At 33.4% G+C, this 21,374-nt stretch overlaps 1 protein-coding gene across 1 annotated transcript in view; it reads right to left on the reverse strand.

Moving 5' to 3' along the window:
• CEP290 (centrosomal protein 290) overlaps positions 1–21,374 on the reverse strand; it is an 86,023-nt gene that overhangs the window by 56,893 nt on the left and 7,756 nt on the right. Inside the window, 15 exon segments of the mRNA XM_017877124.1 lie at positions 2,757–2,899; positions 3,458–3,542; positions 5,077–5,189; positions 6,834–6,921; positions 6,994–7,094; positions 8,761–8,877; positions 8,880–8,922; positions 9,643–9,815; positions 13,812–13,935; positions 14,888–15,010; positions 17,860–17,949; positions 18,616–18,798; positions 19,193–19,345; positions 19,471–19,491; positions 20,092–20,145. Of these exon segments, the coding sequence (XP_017732613.1) occupies positions 2,757–2,899; positions 3,458–3,542; positions 5,077–5,189; positions 6,834–6,921; positions 6,994–7,094; positions 8,761–8,877; positions 8,880–8,922; positions 9,643–9,815; positions 13,812–13,935; positions 14,888–15,010; positions 17,860–17,949; positions 18,616–18,798; positions 19,193–19,345; positions 19,471–19,491; positions 20,092–20,145 (1,611 nt within the window).

Raw genomic sequence — 21,374 nt, forward strand, 5'->3', positions numbered from 1 at the left:
ATGATAATAAAGTATGCCAATTCAAATTCTTATTTATGGATCTATAAAACTTTCATTTACATTACCAAACATAGTAATTACTTCATTAAAACAATTAAAAAACATCTAGCTAATCTTAACAGACTGGTAGACTAGAAAAACAACCAGACAGGAATAAGATGACCAGGGTTCAAATTTTAATCAGTCACTAGCTGGGAAAGTGACTTAAATTCTCTATATCTTAGTTTTCTTGTCTCTAAAAAGGGGAAAATGATGTTAGCTCTGCTCACTATACAGGGTTTTTATACAGTCAAAATGAGGTATTTTCTCTGAAATTATATAGCATCTGCATTTAAAGCATGTGCAAAGGAATAGAATACAATACAATATTGAAAAATTGATCAATACAACATTCAATTAAGTGAATTTTTCAGTGCTTCCTCTCCACACAGTTGAAGCATAAAAAAAAATAAAGGCAAGGTATCATAATATGGCATTATCTAAGAATAATGAGTAAGCAAAAATATGTCAAATATTAAAATATTATCAGAGTGGCATCACCGGCCCAAAATCTCCAACATTGGCATACATAAGTATATACACACACTGCACACATCTACATAATATATACATATAAATATATTTGGACTTTAGACGAACTGTATGGAAAAAACTGTTAAAGGCAAAGTAAGTCCTAAAAAATGAAGGTAGAAGCCAAGTAAGGTAAAATGAATAGAACCAAATGCAATCTCCCACTCAGGAAGGTGATCTGGGGTTTAACTCTAGGTAGTAGATGTATAAAAGCCTTCCCCTGAAGGAGATTAGAGCAGGTCATGCAGAGTAATAACTTATACTAATTCAAAGAGGATATCATGAAGATAAAAGTAGGTAGAGGAAGGTACTCTGACTGACAACAAGGTGGTCTAGTTAGTTGTCTCATTGAGGAATAGTGCCTTGTCTACATGGACTTTGGTAAAATGAGAATGAGTTACATAGCTGTTGGGGGCACTGAAAAATACCCTGTAGTAACAAAAAGTGAACTAAAGTGCATAATCCAGAATTATCTGGTCTAAATTGTCATGAATTCTGAAGATTTCTTAGAGGAGGACTGTTAGGTGATTTGTGAATTTCAGACAGGGCCTATGAATCTGAAAAAGCAATGACAATCCAGGATAAAAGTAAATGAAGTCTATGGAAACAGTGGCTCCAGGAAGGCCCAGAGATTGTCAGCATAAATAGAAGTTAGGATTTCTTGGGCCATTCACTCTGTTTTCATTTGGTCCCTAAGTAGAGCTGCCCTTGGAAAATTAAGTTTGATCTGGGACACAGTATCAGTAGTGGGCATCATCACAGACAAAAGATGTTCACATAAAAAAAGCATAAAGAATCATTTTAGACATACAAAATGGCAGAGGCAAAACGAAATCACCAATCAGAATGAGAAAGTCAGAATGAGAAAGATACAATGGGAATCAAACTATTTTCTTGCCTCTGGAAATTTTTAACATACCAGTATCATTCTCATTCTCTGCTAACAATCACAGTGCTGTTATAAAAAGTATCCAACTACTGATTAATCATGATTTTTTTTTTAAAAAAGCAATTCAGTAAATAAAATAATTTTTTTTCCTACTAAAATCAAGCACAAATTTGGGAAATAATATAATAATGTATGCTAAATATGTTCAGATAACATAAATGGCATATAGTTAAATATTAACAATCTAAAATGTGTATATTATTCAAGTTTATATAACAGATACTCTATCCTGTAACTGTAAACGGTAAATCCATTGAGAATTTCTCAAGTCTCTATATGGTAAATATAAATAGAATATTATTGATGGCTAAATCTTTCCTATAACAATGAGTAAGTTTTAAACATTTAGAATAAAGCCATTTCATAATACTTTTTATGGCATAAGTTCCTAAGAGACCTACACTCCCATAAATAAAAAACGAATTCAAAAAAAAAAAAAAAAAAAACTACCTAAAGTTTCTAGAAAATGAACAAAAGCAAGCAGATTTTAGGGGAAAAAAAAAGGTGGGGGGGGCGCCGGGCACGGTGGCTCACGCCTGTAATCCCAGCACTCTCGGAGGCTGAGGCAGGTGGATCACGAGGTCAGGAGATCAAAACCATCCTGGTTGACATGGTGAAACTCCGTCTCTACTAAAAAAAAAAGCAAAAAAAATTAGCTGGGCGTGGTGGCAGGCGCCTGTAGTCCCAGCCACTCGGGAGGCTGAGGCAGGAGAATGGTGTGAACCCAGGAGGCAGAGCTTGCAGTGAGCGGAGATAGCGCAGCTGTCAAATATGGAAGACAGGACCAGCAAAGATTGACTTTGCCATTTTTAAAGATTTAGTCATAGGGCAGGGTGCAATTGCAGTGACCTATCATCTTTCTCATCTAGAAAACCATAGGATAGAGCCCAAAACCATGGGAAAACTGAAAGAAAAATCCCAGTAAGAAAAGAGTCAGCAAAAATGAGCTCCAAATTCTGTGTAAAAAACTCTTCAAGGTCTCAAGCTGACCCTTTAACCAAAAGAACAGAGATAAAGAGGAAAACGTCAGTGAACTTGAAGACAGATTAATAACAAATATCCAGTTGGTAGAAGAAAAGTATTGAGAGCAGCTCAAGAAAAACTACATTTTACATACAGGGAAACAATGATTCAAATGACTGAAAATATCTCATCAGAAACTATGGAAATCTGTACACAGCAGAAAATCTTTCTAAAGTGATAGAGGAAAAAGATTAACATGAAAAATATAACTTACATTAACTAGTCTTTCAAGGCTAGGGATAATTAGAGATGTTTCTCCTCCATTAACATCAGGATCTTTCTGCATTTCCTTAATTGCTTGCAATATTTCTTTCATACCTTCTTCAAGTTGCTTATTTTCTTCAACTAATTCTTTTACTGTAATTATACAGTTTTCTCATTGGATGATCAGATCTTTTTCACAATTTACACTATTCTATACAGATGACAAATATTTCACATATACCAAAGAAATCATTGGAAAAATGCAAATGTAAATAAACAAACAAGAAAATTCAACTATAAATCCTACGTGAATAGTTGAGGTAAATGACAGACCTATTTATATCATATGCATATACACACATATCTCATCACTGGAAGAAATAAATCACAGGAATACTTTTGCCTTAACTTAAACTATACTTTATATTAAAGAACTTTAAACTTGGTGTTCTAACTTCATTTAGATTAAAGAACACACAAGAAAAACGAGTTAAACATTCTCACAAAAAATTCATATTAGTAACATTCTCTGACAATGAAAATAGCAAGGCAAACCAACTGGATGAGTGACAGACTGAAGTATATACAGTACAGAGGTAATTAGGAGTAAAACAGATTAGAAAACAGAGAATGTGTTAATGTCCTTTTAGGCCCATGATTTTAAGTCTAGGAAAAATAAGAACAGAAAAGTAAAAGATAATTATAACTTACATTTATTCTGAAATTTGGCTATCACTGTCCTACTTCTTTCTAAATCTCTTTCTTTTTCAATTAATTCTTTTGAAAGAAATTCATTCTGAAAAAAGCAGAGACAACAAAATTGATTTTTTTCAACAAAATATCAAAATAGTCTATAGTTTTCAAGTTAAAAGTTTGATCAATTAAGTATAACAAAACAAAAAAAAATGAGCTATGAAGATATAGCAGCAATCATAAAAATAAACTAAAATCTAAACAGTAAAACAGATGGTGATCTTCCTCCCACTTTCTCCCTCTCCCAACATCCATGATAAAAGGCAAAAAGATATAATGGTTTTTGTCTTTAGTACAATCATCTCTTTTAATGTTCTGCCTTTACACTACCTGTTCTGCCTGGCTTCTATGACGTTCAAGTTCTATTTCTGCATTTCTACTCTGTGCTTCTTTGATCAATAATTCCTGTGCTATGATTTCATTCTAAAGAAAAATGTAATAAATTAGACAAGTCAATGAGTTCATATCAATGTACTGCATTTTAGATTTTAAAAAGTAAAATGTGTATAACTCATGTTAAAATGCAAACAAAAATATTCTAACTGTAATTGTTACAGAACTTTGTTAGAGATGTCATAAAAGAGCAACCACAAAAATGTAATTTGGAGAAAAGCTCACCTGAGATCTAAGAAATACTAGTTCTCTCCGTAGCTGTTCTATAAGATTTTCAAGAGGATGTATCTGAGACAATTTTGATTGTGCAGTAATAAACACAGGGTCTGGAAGATTAACCTCAAGCTTATTTTTCAATATCTCTGTCTGTAAGGGTACTTCACTTTTTATTACATCTTCTTTCAAATTGATATCAGCGTACTTTATTTGGGTATGAACCTGTTCTTCTTCTAATGCTGCTACTTGTGATTTATCCATGTCAGTTCTATTTTCATGAATTTGTTGACAAAATATTGCAGATTTTTGCCTAAGTGATAACGTCTGCATTATGTCTGAAGCTGCTGATAAGCCATGAAAATATGAATTGCTTTTTTGTACAAAACTAGTCTTCTCTAGTGCTTGATGGCTTCTTGACTCTTTCTTCATACAGTCAGCAGAAAAATGGCATACGTCATTTATTTCTTCATGGCTTTCCCTACTAAAGGTGCTGACTAATGATTCTAGATTTCTTGAAGACTGCAGACATGGTGCTTTAAAAATCTCTCTTATTGTAATAGTTTCTGGAGTTGAATTATCTTTTACTTGCATGGATGAAGAAAGTCTAGTTAAAGGGACAAAAGGATGCATTCCACTTTCTACACTATGGTGAATTTCAGATAACATTCTTGATAATGATCCTATGGTCGTATTCTCTTCTGGCTCATTCTGATCTGACTGTGGGGTATTGAATGATGATCTCCTATGCAGAAGCTCTACTTTATCTGAACTCCTAATCTGTATTCAGAGTAAATAATGTCTCATTAATCAAACTTTGAATCACAGGTTATTTAAATAAGCAAATATTTCCCTCTACTTATTTATCAACAATAATAAGATTAGATGTTCAAGAATGAGATAAAGGGGGAAGAAATGAAAGCACAATAAAAATATTTTCCCTTACTCTCTTTGCAATACTTTACTATTACCTTTGATTGTGCTTCACTCATATTTTTCAGGCTCAATAAATCCAATTTTCTTTCACTTATTCTATCTCCTTGAGAAACGTTTTCAGTTAGGTTCAGGTCCTCAGTGGTTAATCCTATACATAAGAGAATTAACAAACTAAAAACATTAAAATAACCGTTCTACTATTCCAACATTTTAATTCTTAAAACCTACAATCAGGCCGGGCGCGGTGGCTCAAGCCTGTAATCCCAGCACTTTGGGAGGCCGAGACGGGCGGATCACGAGGTCAGGAGATCGAGACCATCCTGGCTAACACGGTGAAACCCCGTCTCTACTAAAAAATACAAAAAACTAGCCGGGCGAGGTGGCGGGCGCCTGTAGTCCCAGCTACTCCGGAGGCTGAGGCAGGAGAATGGCGTGAACCCAGCAGGCGGAGCTTGCAGTGAGCTGAGATCCGGCCACTGCACTCCAGCCTGGGCCACAGAGCGAGACTCCATCTCAAAAAAAAAAAAAAAAAACCTACAATCAAGTTTTAACCCAAAGGTAGAATAATTGTTTCCAAACTCCTTCCAAAATTCTACATTGCCAATACAACCTTCTGATCTAGCTCACTTTCAATGAACTATTAATAATGTGATAACCTAATTTGAATTTCATCTGCTCTACCATTCTTTGCCTATTCTATATTAAAGCGTTATTTAATAAGCACCAGTTAAAAGACATATAAAGTAAATATAAATGATGAGTAATAAGTAAACTGATTATTGTACTAATAAATTATGAAGTTTCATTTATTGAGAAAGTTTTGGATGTATTATAGAAATCATAATGCTAAAAAGAACCACTCTGCTATTATTCATATACGTGCTTGGGGACTTGGGGCAAGTGAAAAAGATATTCCTTCTGTGTGGTTTTCTTACAAAAAAGCACTGCAATGGCTATTATAAAACTTAACCAACTGTTCTCTTTAGCTCAAGTAAAATAAACCAAAAAAAGATGCTAATTTATATTCAATAAAGCATTACTTTCACTTAGTAAAGAATAATTTAAGGCCAGCCATGGTGGCTTACGCCTGTAATTCCAGTACTTTGGGAAGCTAAAGTGGATGGATCACTTGAGATCAGGAGTTGGAGACCAGCCTGGCCAACATGGTGAAACCCCATCTCTACTAAAAATACAAAAATAAGCCAGGCGTGGTGGCTCACACCTATAGTCTCAACTACTCAGGAGTTGAGCACAAGAATCTGAAGCACAAGAATCGCTAGAACCTGGGAGGCAGAGGGTGTAATGCGCAAGATCGCACCACTGCACTCCAGCCTGGGCAACAGAACAAGACAGACTCTATCTCAAATAATAATAATAATAATAATTTACAAGAAAAGCTTTTCAATGCATAATCCTTAAGGAAAGACAAAATGTTGAGTAACATATATTAACATAAAAACTACTAAGTTTTATTATTATTAATCACAACATATTGGTGCTGTCTAGAAATTAAAATACTATACCATAAAATTTTCAAATATTCCATAATTCTAAGGTTTGTTTTGTTTGTTTGCTTAATTTTGTTACTTTGTTTTGTTCATTTTGCCTATTTCAGATTCAGAACTGAACCCACTGACACTCACTTACCTCCTTCAGGCTGTTTTTGTCATTTATTAAATTTGTAACAGACCCACAATAGAACAGCAAAAATAGCTAACACATAAATAATTTCATATCCAGACAACTCACTTACCAATAATTCTTTTTAAAGGTTTAGAATAACTGAGTATACCTGAAGTTGCACTTCTTTTTCCTCTTTCTTGAGCCATTTGACGAATTTTTTTTTTCAGATCAAGTCGTTCTTCCTCTAGACTTTCAATCTACAAAGTAGAAATCATTAGTATTTCTCTATAGTTCAACCAAGAAAATAATCAACTGACTACCACACTTGCCTCTTTCAAAAGAATCTGGTTTTCAGCTCTGTACTGCTGCTGTTTTAAGTGTTTGCTATTTCTAAATTCAGTTAAATCAATCATTGTCTTTGGTTCAAGGCCTAGAATAGAAAGCAATACAATTAAAAACTTAAAAACATTCAAATAAACTGCAAAATGTCATATACCATCAGGCAACTGGTTATAATTCACTTAGCCAATATCACTGAAGAATGAGGTAACTTTCTGTAAAAGAATTTTCCAGATATTTAAACTGTAACCCGAGTTAAAATTTTATCACAATTATTAATGGAAATCCTAACAAAAACCTAATGTAAATTATAAACAAAGATTTGGAGCTTTTTAAACACAGAAAATATGATGTCTATGACAGCTACCTAGACTGGCCAGAAGTCATCTTTAGGAACTTTCAGATTCTTGGCTGTGATCTGATAGTCCAAGTGGATCAGAAGTCTAACTTGGGGTCCTAGCACAACCATGGAAACAAGTTAGATACTTTTCACGCACATATATCTGTATAAAATACTTATTTGTCTATTTATCTTTTCTTTAGATAATAGTTTTTACAAATGATCATTTTTAACTAAGAGAGCATTAAATGAAATTTAGCAATAATGAAATCTATATTTAGATATTTATTTTCATTTTAAAGCAGCAACTTAGTCTACACTATCATAACACTTAAATTAGTAATATTAACTATTAATAAGCTATTTATTAAAATAAATACATAAACTCTCAAGCTATATTACTAATTACTCCTTAAAATACTCAATCAAAGTAAAATGTAAACAATCCGAATTATAAAAGTTAAGTACTTAAAAATCTTTAAAAGATTTTAACAGGCCAGGCGCGGTGGCTCATGCCTATAATCCCAGCACTTTGGGAGGCCCAGGTGGGTGGATCACTTAAGGTCAGGAGTTGGAGACCAGCCTAGTCAACATGGTGAAACCCCATCTCTACTAAAAATACAAAAATTATCCAGGTGTGGTGGTGCATGCCTGTAATCCCAGCTACTCAGGAGGCAGAGGCAGGAGAATCACAACACAGAGCGAGAGGTTTAAACATCTCATCTGTAACAAGAGCATTTTGCAAACAAATGTGGGTAATACATACCCTACTTTTGTTGGAAAAAAATAAAAAAGGTTAACCTCTGATATGTGGTATTAATAAACTTTCATTTTTTTAAAGAAGCAGCTATTACTGAGGAGATGCTAGACTGAGTAAGGCAATGTTCCAGCCCTGCCCACCCACCACTCCAATACCATAAAATCTGATTCCACTTCAATCAGGTTAGCTCCACTTTTATTTGTATTAAACATTTTATGAAAGTATTTGAAGCCGGGCGCGGTGGCTCAAGCCTGTAATCCCAGCACTTTGGGAGGCCGAGACGGGCGGATCATGAGGTCAGGAGATCGAGACCATCCTGGCTAACACGGTGAAACCCCATCTCTAGTAAAACATACAAAAAACTAGCCGGGCGAGGTGGCGGGCGCCTGTAGTCCCAGCTACTAGGGAGGCTGAGGCAGGAGAATGGCGTAAACCCGGGAGGCGGCGCTTGCAGTGAGTTTATATCCAGCCACTGCACTCCAGCCTGGGTGACAGATGTGAGACTCCGGTCTCAAAAAAAAAAAAAAAAAAAAAACTTCTTAAGTATTTAGAAGCATTAAACTACTTAATAAATAATAATAAACAATTTAAATTTAAAAAAAAAATAAGACTTGTAAATCAGGCTGAGCAAACTATGTAACTTAAAAGATGGCTTACCCACACGTTCTCTAAGTGCCTCATTTTCATCAAGGAAATCATTGATCTTCAATTCAAGTTTATTGATTTCCTTTGTCAATATTTCGATCTCTCGATCTCTGATTTTAATTTGGTTTTACAATTCTTTATTTCAATGACAGCATCTTCTAAACCATATACTCCCTGAAAATATACAATCTAATTTAAAATATAACATGGTTTACTTGAATAAAATTTTCAAGTTCATGATTTTTTTTTTACTAAGTCTAAAGGAAAATGTACATATGTCTATAATTTATATCATTATACTGTTTTTTTATTGTGCTTCTATAAACCAAATCCCATAATAATAATGATGTAATATGCAACAGTTAAAACTTTCCAGTATAATATCCTAAAGGCAAAGTGACTCTGAATATGTATTACATATAAAACACTTACCAAAATACTAAAAGAATTAGTAAAAGCAAATCAGCAATACCAGTAGAATAAGTAAGTCATTAGTTGCTTGAATCAGTTGTAACCAATGAAAAGTATAAAAGTGGACAGCAGGTTGTATTGACACAGTATGTTCCTGTCATAAATTCTGTCAAATTGGCCAGTGGTGTCACATCTACATGGTGGCCCAATGAACACAGATAATTTAAAAAAATGTAATCCTGCTGCTTCATCAAAACTGATTATTTAGACAAATCACTATGATCAAAGGTTTGAAAACAATTCTCCTGACAAAAAGTAAATGCGCAAAGATTTCAATAGTTCAGTATAAATTAATGAGGATAACCTTTATCAAAAGACACTTATGGAATGTTTTTTAAATGGTATGCAGCAAATAGCACAGAATAGTCTGTGAATGGCAAGAATAATTCCAAGCTCCTTGAATGACAAGATAAAAATACATACCGATTCATAATCTTTTAACCTCTTCAGAGTCTCAACTAATTCTTTATCCTTTTCCCTAGCATCAGCCTCAGCCAGTTCAGCTGTTCTCTCAGCCTCTTTAGTTTTCTCTTTCAAAATGTCTAACGTTGACTGAATTTTCATATAATGAGTCTGTTGAGAAAGGGTTGAAGCACCTACAGAGTAAAACAAAATCATGAATTGAATTGACGACTTACTCCTTCAAATCAGTGATTCCAATATGGTGGCAAGAAAAGTGGTATGCCATTAAAAAAAACTCCTTTAAATTTGTCATTTTATATTTGTAAGATGAAAGTTTTGTTTTGCTTTTACTAATACAATTAACTAAAAAACTAAAGTTCAGCAAAATCTTCTTAGCTGAAGGGGTATGGATTTTAAAAGGTTGCAAAATACTGCTTTACAAAGAATGATCGTTGTGACACAGACTGCTAGCTGCTCCTAATATTTAACCTCCCTTTTGTCCACTGTACTAAAACCATGGATTTTTAGCTCAACACATGGCCATTTGAAATAAAGAACTAAATTTCCACTGACACACAAGCAGCTATGTGTGGTCATGTCAGTAATGGAATATAAATGCAAAGGTCATAACATGAATTTCAAAAAAAAAATGTTTTTAAAAGAAAGGAGTAATCTTTCTCTATCTTTCCTCCTTCCTACTAGCTAAAATCCACATGCATATGAGGGTGGCAACTTCACATGAATTAGAAACCACATGTTGAGATAGGTATAGCAACAAGATATAGGGTCCCTGATAGGGAATATTTGTGCATCTGTCACACAAATCCTGCCCTGGTTGCTTCAACTTTGTCTATGTTATAGAGAAATGAATTTCTGTCTTATTTAAATTACTGTACTATGCTTGATTTTTCCATCACTTGCAACTAAATTCAATCCAAACTAAGCTAAAAACTTCCTAAATGCCTACTTGTAATATCTTACTCAATTGTTAAAAAACCAAAACCTAATATTGCTATCATTCCAAAATTTATTGACACAGATTATTCTCACACTCAATCATAATAAGCATTTACTAATATATAGATTATATATTTAATATTAGACTTAGGCATAAGACTAGTATGTGATATCACAAAAATTTTTACGAAATGAGCCCAGCTGTCTGGAGCTAACAGCTAAGCTGTGGAACGCGACACAGGCTGAGTTGTCCCCCAGTATCCATTCTCCCTTTCTTCCACGTATCTACTTTCCTATCATTCTTCCACATGGCCCTACACAATAAACACTGTATTTGCCTGCCTATCCTTCAGCACATGCTTTTAACTCTTGTCCCCTCTTCCTCTCTCTTGCTGTTTGGGATACAGACATGAGATAAAGCTGCACTGCATCCATTTTGGATGGGCTGATGAAGGCAACACCCTGGAATGCTTAATTCTAGGCCATTACGTAGATGCAAAATAAATGTCTATCTTGCATCTGCCATTATTCTTCAGTTCTCTGTTTCTGATAACTAAACCTAATCCTAATTTATGAAGGAAGAATACCATTAGCCATTGCGTTTTACAAGTTAAGTTCAAGATACAGAGTACAGTCTAGTACACACACCATCTGTGAGCTTTAGGGATTATATAACTATGGACTGACTAAAGTGTTATTAGGTAAGTTATTTTCCTTATTTGACAGCAGAGATCAATTGCCACTTTTTCTCCTAGTAACCAGAATATGCACAATCCATACTATTAGTCATCCTTTTAAAGCAGTTTAAACTACTTTCAAAGTTTTCTGATACAAATATAACAAACGCATATATAGAAATATATATATATATATATGTATAGTGGGCTCTTGAAGCTATTCAACAGTCATACCACATTCTCCACATCTTCAATCTTTCAGATGACCATTTTATACTTTTCGCTTCTCTTCTTTCTCCTGAAACTTACGAAACATCTTCTCCTATCCTCACCTTCAGCTAAGAACCTTGCTCCCTTGTTCACTGAGAAAAAAGCAGCAACCAGTCTAGAACTTCAACAAATTCCCATTACCAGGATGCCTACCAAGTCACCTATATCTATACACTCTACCTTCTTTTCTATAATTATGGATGAACTCTGTGTTCCTAGTTAAGGCCAACCTCTTCACTGGCACACTAGGATCTCATCCCATTGCATTCTTAAAAATATTATTGTTCCAGAAGTTCTCTCTCTACACTTCATTGATTCATCAATGTTTCTTCTTTAACGGAGCTTTTCTATTAACCTAAAATCATGAGTTATTTCTTCCATCTTAAAGAGAAAAATGTTTTCTTAATCCCTCTTTCCCCTCAAGCTACCACCTTGTTTTCCCCTTCTCTTTATAGAAACAGTCCTGGGAAAGAGTTCCTATATTTCCTTATTACATTTCCTCTCTACCCATTTTCTCTTGAACCAAAAATGACCATTGCTAAGTCCAATAGTCAACTTCTAGTGATCATCTTGACCTATCAGCATCAATGAACACAGCTCTGAAAGCAGTTGTTTCTTCTTCCTTGGTTACATTCCTCGTGTGGTTTTCAGGGCTCTCCAAACTCCTGCTTTTCCTCCGAGCTCTCTGGGCTTTCCTTTTCAGTCTCCTTTGGTTGCTCCTTTTTATCTCCCCAGCTGCCAAAGTAGAAGTTCTTTAGATTTTTCTTCTTAACCTACATTTACTCCCTTGGTGATCTTAGCTAGCCTCATTACTTCAATTACCTTTATGGAGACAGTTACCAAACGTATCTTTAGCCTAGACTGCTGTCCTAAACCTTAGACTTTTATATACAAGCGCCTACTTAACACCTTCGCTTGAGTGTCTAATAAGCATCTCAAATCTAACATGTCTGAAATTAAGCACCTGATTATCTCTCAACCTGCTCTTCCCACAACACCACCATGACCAAAACTTTTGGTTCAGACCAAGAGTTCTCTCTCTCTCACATCCTACATCTGATCTGTTAGCAAATTCCATTTTTATCACTTTCAAAATACATCCAGAACTGCTACATCCAATAACTCCACTACTACCACCATGCCCCAAACCACCATCACTTTTCTCCAGATTATTGCAATCGTCTTCTAACAGGTCTCCCTGCTTTTTATTTACCACTCCTACAGTCTACTGCAAACACAGTCTAAGTCAAATTATATCATTCTTATCTTCAGAAACTTTCCACGTTGTCACTTCTCACTTAAAAGCCAAGCCTGCATAATGAACTATAAGGCCCCATATGATATGGCCTCAGTTTACCTCTCTGATCTTATCACTGCCCCAATTGCTGACTCTACTCCAAACAAAAAGACTTCTTTGTTGTTCTCAAACATGCTTTGTACACTCCTACTTTAGTGCTTTTGAACTTATTCCCACTGCTTAGAGCCACCTGCATGTTTTACTCCTTCACTTCCTTTAAGTATTGGTTCAATTATCTCCTCAGCAAGGCTTTTGCTTCATTTTCGAAATCACAACCATACCTGCAAACACCACATCACTACACTTATACACACATATGTGCACTGAATCACTATTTCTTCTTCATGTCATATATATATATGTATATATGTGTATATATATATATGTGTGTGTATATATATTCAGCAATTATAAAAAACATGTCTATGAATTTCCCATGAACAGTTTGCAGTAGTGTGCCCTGGCATAACTATAGTATGTAGTGCTATGGAAATATAACAACACAGATATTGTGAGAACTTATATTCATAGAATTTGATGTGTTAAACTAGGTAATATGGCTCAGGGTAAGGAGAACATGATGAAACATTAATTTGAGTAAGAGTAATGTGAAATTACCTCTGAAAACTATCAGCAATGCTGCTACACTGGTCAATATTTTATTATACTCCATTCTTTGTTAATTACAAAAAATTAAATAAAAATAATTGTATCACAATTTTTCATTTCCCTCATACCAGTGACCTGGTAATAAAAGTTAATGTAATTTTCACCAGAGGAGAAAATAATAGAAAATACATCCATCATTTACAAAGGTAAGCACTAGTAATATAAGTATAATAAAAAATAATATCATGTATAATTTTTTGAAAATATGATAAAATTCAAATGGAGAAAACTCAATATTGACTTGACATTTTATTTTAATAAATATAAAGTACTTTAAAACATAATGGTATATAAAATAGCTTTATATATTTATAAAATACCTTTGTCTCTTTGAAGCTCATTTTTCAAATCTTCAATAATAAAAGTATTCTTTTCCATTTCTTTTGTATATTGTTCTACTTGTTCTGTGAGCATCTTAATTTGACTGTCTCGTTCCTGTATACCCTATAAAATATTTTAAAACAATATACATCCCTTCATGAATATTAACCTAAAAAGGTAAGGAAAAAAGTAGGTCTGATTTTCTTCAACAAGACTGTAGAAAATATTTTCTTGTGGGTTAAAGTATGCCTTTTACCATTTTGTACACTTTAACTGTAATACACAATGATACACATGATAGGTACACTGCTGTTACTCCAATACTGAAAGATAGATATAAAGGCTAACACTCTGGAAAATAGTATTTCCAGAACTCTCTAATGTTTGTGGCTTCTACAATTCCTTACGTTACTTTCCTCATCCTCCATTCAATTACATCTTTCTACCATTCTGTATGTTTCTGGTTTGCTCTGTGCTTTCTCTTTTATTCAACTTAGCTTTTTCCCCTTTAGCACTTTATTCAAAAATATTGTCCCCTGTAATTGCTCTTACTCAGCATATACTTTTCAAATCATCTTCTTACTTTTGGACTATAACTACAGCACAAATAATAAAAGTGTGACTTCCTTTTATATGAGTTATTTTCACTAAAAATAAAATAGGCAGCATAATCAAATTATAACCATGCTTTTAGCTTATTTCACATTGTGTAGGATATGTTAGGACTAAGATACAGTAAAATAAACCTTAACAGAGTATTAAATTATTTTAAAATTTCTAAAAGTTTTAAATCATTTCTTGTTAATTTCTAACCAAAACAATATGTGTACTATCCACATAAACATAGAAAAATAAAGAAAATAACTCTAGTTCTAACTCTAATCTGGACTCTATAAACTTAATTCTAATTTTTTATTGGTATCAGATGGTATAAGAAATTTCAAAAGACATTATTATACAGTTGCTAGTACAAGCCGCTAGACTAGGCACTGATGATATAATAAATAAAAGACATCGTTCAAAGTTCCATCTGTAATAAAACTGGTTGATAAACCAAATTTTGATAAGATTTTACCTGCTGTAGAGCCATAACATTACTTTTATCAGCATCAAGCTGAGCGTTCTTAAGTTTCTCCCTTAGGTTATGTAACATTTGCTGATACTCAATAATTTCATCATCTTTAGAAGACAAAATAAGCTAGAAATAAATAAAATAGAATATGTTATGCAAAAGGAAAGTTAATAAAACATTCTTCATTATCATAAATAATATACACCATTAGTAGATTTATGATACAGAAAATAAAAGTTATTTGAAGTGAGAAAGTATGAGCAACTACTGGCATAATCTTTGTTCCTTTTATATATCTGACCTGAAATTCAAATAGAAAATGATTTTAATATATACACTGAATTTTCTTAATAATTCAATCTTTAAAAATATTTCAACCTTTCAAAACTCATTTATAAACAAGAAGTACTTCCATATAACTGTGAAAAGTTTTATACAAATGATCTTTATGAAGTATGCATTAAAATCCAACTAAGACGCATAAAATATCTTGAGTGAATGAAAGAAAAGGTATCTTGTGTTCTTTAGGAGGACCAAATATCATAAAAGGTTTATCCTAAATCAATCTATAAAATAATTTATAAATTTAACACATACCCAATAAAATCCACAAGATATTTTTTTAAGAACTGGACAAGCCAGTTCTATAATTTGCATTAAATATATTCATAAAGAACTCTAAAATCAAAAAAAGATAATGTTTTTAGATATTAAAATATACACAAGTTAAAACAAGTATACACGGCTAGAAAATAGATCAATCAATTTAATAAAAGAGACTCCAAAATTAAATTCAAATTCAAAAGGAGTATATAATAAAAATGAAATTGTATTTCAACAGAAGAAAGATGAAATAATAAATGATGTTTGGACAACAGAGTAGCTCTGCTGTATCCATATTATATACTCCTTACATCAAAATGAATTATATGTTTCAAAGATTTAAATGTAAAAAAACGCCAGGCAGAGTTACGTCTGTAATTCCAGCACTTTGGGAGGCCGAGGCAGGAGGGTCACTTGAGGCCAGGGATTCGAGACCAGCCTGGCCAACACAGTGTGACCCCATGTCTACTAAAAATACAAAAATTAGCCGCGCATGGTGGCACATGCCTATAATCCCGGCTACTCCGGAGGCTGAGGCACAAGAACCACCTGAACCCAGGAGGTGACATTTGCAGTGAGCTGAGACTGTACCACTGCACTCCAGCCTAAGCAATTGAATGAGACTCTGTCTCAAAAAAACAAGATATTAGGAGAAAAGATGAGAAAACAAGTTTATACTCAGAAGCCTTTCTCATTATGACAAATGTCAAAAGTCATTAAAAAATAACAAATTAACTAAGAATAAAAAGAAATATTTCACAGCAAAAAATGCCATAAAGCAAAAAAAAAAAAAAAAAGTGACAAATTGGAAGAATGTATTTGCAACATACATGACAATTACACTTGCAGCAATTTATTCCACAGATATACATTTGCAAAATAACATATACAAGAATATTAATTAAAACAGTTTCTAACCCCAAAATTGGAAACTTCATAAACTTCACAAATTACCAAATAAACACCTGTATATAAAGAAAAATTACATAGCCTTTAAAAAGAACAGCAATACTACATGTACTGATATAAAATAATTATGAAAAGATATTAAGTCAAAACACAGTACAGAATACATATAACATGTTACCATTTACCTCGCCAACATTAAATCTGGTAAAGACAACTGTTTTTTCCAGGGGTTGGTAGACTACGCCCCACAGGTCAAATCTGGCCTCCCACCTACTTTTGTAAATAAAATTTTACCTGAAAACCACCTTGCTCACTCATTTACGTATTGTCTATGGTTGCTTTCATGCTATAAACAGAGTTTAGTTACAGCAGAGACCAGGTGGTCTAAAATATTCACTCTCTGGCCCTTTATATAAAGTTTATGGAGGCTTGAAGGATTCTATAGGCCTTATTTCCATTGCTACTGCTTTTGTTTAAAATATAGGTTATCTGAGCTTTCTAGATGCTAACCAATTCCAAACTGCCAACAAGATTTATGTGAACCCTACTAGAAAGCAAATGACTCTAGAAGTGATAGCTTTTAAAAATAGAATTATTCGGCCGGGCGCGGTGGCTCAAGACTGTAATCCCAGCACTTTGGGAGGCCGAGACGGGCGGATCACGAGGTCAGGAGATCGAGACCATCCTGGCTAACACGGTGAAACCCCGTCTCTACTAAAAAATACAAAAAACTAGCCCGGCGAGGTGGCGGGCGCCTGTAGTCCCAGCTACTCGGGAGGCTGAGGCAGGAGAATGGCGTGAACCCGGGAGGCGGAGCTTGCAGTGAGCCGAGATCGCGCCACTACACTCCAGCCTGGGTGACAGAGCGAGACTCCGTCTCAAAAAAAAAAAAAAAAATAGAATTATTCATTAAGAATAATCTCTGATGTTTTTCAAATATACAAATATCACAATCCCAGCTTCTAATATGGTAAGGCCTGACAATTTGGTTAAGGTTGGAGAGTGGTGGTGAGGAAGAAAAGTGTATTTAGAAAAGGCTTCCCAAGTTATTCTAATCCCTTTGCTTATTCCTATTCCCACTGATTAACCTGACACTCAGTTAGAAAAATTAAATTAAACCTGCAACTATTTAACTAATGTATACAAGGTAACTACGAGTTAAGTGAAAAGATTAAAATTACATTTAGAATTATATATTTTAGTTGCCAAATATATTTTGGAGTCAGACTTCTATCAAAAAGTTTAAAGTTCAACTCATTGAAGTGAAAGAAGTCATTCAATAGCAAATGAGCTAAAATCAAAAGGACAGTTTTAGAGCTTTTCTAACCAATAGATAAAATAAACTTATGTTTAAAACCCTAATAAAATGTTATAAACCAGTATAAGGCATTAAACAAAAATAAGACTAAAATTCATACCTAAAATACAAAAAGAACAAGTTATTATGTCAATTAAAAAAATACCTTCCATTCTTCTACTTTTGCATTGACAGCTACCATAATTGGATCATCTTCTTCATTTTTTGCTTTCAGAAGATCTGTAAGCTCCTGTACCTAAAAGACAACAGTTATTTCAAGAGTTGTTTCAAATTGATGTAATATATATTTACACCTGTGCATATTTACATATACATTATATATAAATATATCTACATACACATACATATTCATGCTTATATACACATATACACATACATACAGATATATTATATTACATATGTATATTTATCATTGAAGTCATCCTGGAATTATGGTGACATTTAATAGTTTCTGCATCTTATAATTGCACAATTATCTTTCATTACTAGAAAACTTTATTTTTAAACATTATTCTACCTTTTAAACAACTTTAATCCATATAGTGAACAATGTATTGGTTTCTAATATACATATAAAGTATTTATTTTAAGATAAAATTAAATGTTATGATCCACAGGATTTTCAAGAGTCTTTTATAGAAAACCCCATAATTATGAGCTGTACATGACTGCTATCTACACATTCATTCAAGTATCATTTATATATCCTAAATTGCAAGAATTAGTGTTTGTGAGGGGACTGGAGACACATATGGACAAATATATCAACATGACAACATATTACAGTATTAAAAAGACAGACAAAATTCACATCCTAGAAAAGTACTTTCTAGTGTCAAATAAATACTAATGAGATAACATGAAGTCTGAATAAATAAGTTATTCTAAAAGTAATTCTTACTTGAAGTCGATAATGATCGTTTTCTTTCTTTAACTGATCTATTACATTATCTGTCTGATGTACGATAGCTTTCATTCTATTATATTCATCAGTCATCTTCTCCATTTCCTGTACAGACTCTTCTAAATTTTTTCTCATTTCCTGATTCTGAACTTCAATTTTCTCATTAGCTTCTGTTAAAGTCTAAAAAAGTTAAAGACACTATAATTAAAAAATAATTTAAAAAAAACTGAAAATTAAACCAAATTAAAATTACATGCAGCCATAAGTGTCTGCTAGAAAAAAAGAGAATTCTTTATAGAACTTTACTAATTGGCATTGATCAATTAAATCAAATTGAATATCAAGAAAATTGTACATAAGGACCTCAATTGTTCTTAATGACCAAGATAGGCAAATATAAAAGAATGGCTAAAAGTTGCAACTTCAAAGACATAATTTATTTCATGTTTTACAAGTTCATAGTGACACATTTATACCAAAGAATTTACATGTAGGGCTAAATATTATATTTACATTATAATGAAATTAAAGTTTTTAGGAACCATTGCTCTGAACTGATTTCTAGCCATTTTACCTGAATTTCATCAAGATATTGGACAAGCTCATAGTTTTTTTTAGACAACTGTGATCGGTAGTCACTGTCTTCCCCTCTTCTTGATAAAAGTGTTTCTTTTTGTGAATCTATTTGTTTCTGGTAGTCAATAATATCCTGACAAAGTTGTTCATTCTGAAGGTAACCAAACACAACATTCCATTACGAAACTATTCAGAATAACAAAATTATATCCTCTAAATAGTGCTCTCAGAACATATCTTTAAATTTCCAAGATTTCACCACCCTTAAAGCCTCACCTTTTTCTTTAGACGTTTGTTCTACAGAAAAGGACAGGAAAACAGTTAATTAGAAATGAGAAAGGCAATGCATAATTAAAAATAATAATCAGAAACTAAAGAAAACAAAAAAAAATTTAGGAAAATGATGTATATTATTTTGAATGACCAAAGAAAGAATACTAATTATCTACCAAAACAAAGAGTATTTTAATTATGTTAGAAACTTAAGTTCTATCAGAATAAACAATGTACAAACATTATTTAGCTCACTAGAACCAAATGATAATCAGAATTTATAAGATTCCACAAGTAACAAATATTTTTAAAGGATCTGCGGTAAGAGAAATAAGAATAGAAATTCAGTTATCTATTCAATTAGAAAATGAGCAAAGAATGGCTTATAAAACAAAACAAAACAAAAAAAGATTTTCCCACATAGACCTGAGATGAAGGTAATACGTAATGGCCTCACATTTTGCTTTGTTTTCTATTTTCCCGAGACAAAGTCATACCATAAAATCAGTTTGAAAACATCAGTTACTTAGAAGACTCCAGTCCTGGTTACAATATAAATTTATGTAAACTTTTTAAACAAGTACTTTTGTTGAACCACCACAACTATTAAAATTTTTTACCAACCTCTCTTCTTAATTTGCTGTTTTCATTTTCTGCCTCCTCATTTCGAAGAGCCAACTAAAACAGTAAAAAAAAAAATAAGATAAAATTCAGAAATTTCTTTTTTATTTTTTTTGAGACAAACTCTCTCTTTGTCGCCTAGGCTAGAGTGCAGTAGTGCAATCTCGGCTCACTGCAACCTCTGCCTCAGGTTCAAGCAATTCTCCCACCTCAGCCTCCCAAGTAGCTGGAATTACAGGCATGCACCACCATAACTGGCTAATTTTTTTTTATTTGTAGTAGAGATGGGGTTTCACTGTGTTGGCCAGGTTGGTCTTGAACTCCTGGCCTCAAGTGATCCACCCACCTCAGCCTCCCAAAGTGCTAGGATTTCAGACGTGAGCCACTGTGCCTGGCCATCAGCAGTAATTTAATATAAAGCCAGGTATTCAGCTTATCTACTTAAATTTTAAATCCTCTCTAATAAAGTAGAAAATGTTAAAGCTATTAAGGATTTAATATCAACCTAACACATAAATAAATGGTCAAAATTTTCAAAACGTAAGGATTTAAGAAGGATTAAACAGTTTCATTTTAAAGAATTAAAAAGAACACACACACAAATTTTAACCAAAGAATACAGAAACAACTTAATCTGCTCCCCCCAAACAACCCCTAATAATTTTCTGCCCAACATCTTTATATTTCACTTTTCTATGTCATAACTAGACTATTATTTGCTCTCAGTGAACATAAATTACTTAGAAATAAAAGGCAATACAACACAATGGTTAAAAGAAGCAATCTAAAATCACACTGGCCTAGGTCTCTTGTGAATTCCATATCCACAGATAATCCTTTTTGAATATGCCCAGAAGAACCTCAAACTCAACATCTACAAAACTGAAATAATCTCAAGCTTTCCAAATTCCTCTTGTGTTCCTCCTTAATGAATGGCACTATCTACCTAGTTAGTGGCCCAACCCACTAAATTAGGCAGACTTTCCATCCTCCCTCTCCTCCAACAACCAGTTACATTCACCACATCCAATTACATCTACTTCTCTCACATTTGTCTTTCTCAGGCAAATGCCATCATTAGCGCTTCCCTGAATTAACACAAATGTCGCCTTACTAGTCTTGGCCCTTTTCTATCCATTCTCTACAAAGTACAGTAATATAGATCTGATCATGATGTCCTGTGCTCAAAACTCTTCATAGGCTCCTTTCAGGAAAAGAATCAAATTCATCAGGAACTGGCCCTTCCTTATCTCTCCAGAGGATCATAAGAATTAAAACTGGGTAGG

This window comes from Rhinopithecus bieti, unplaced genomic scaffold, assembly GCF_001698545.2.
Source record: "Rhinopithecus bieti isolate Rb0 unplaced genomic scaffold, ASM169854v2 scaffold_10271, whole genome shotgun sequence".
NCBI classification, from domain to species: Eukaryota; Metazoa; Chordata; class Mammalia; order Primates; family Cercopithecidae; genus Rhinopithecus; species Rhinopithecus bieti.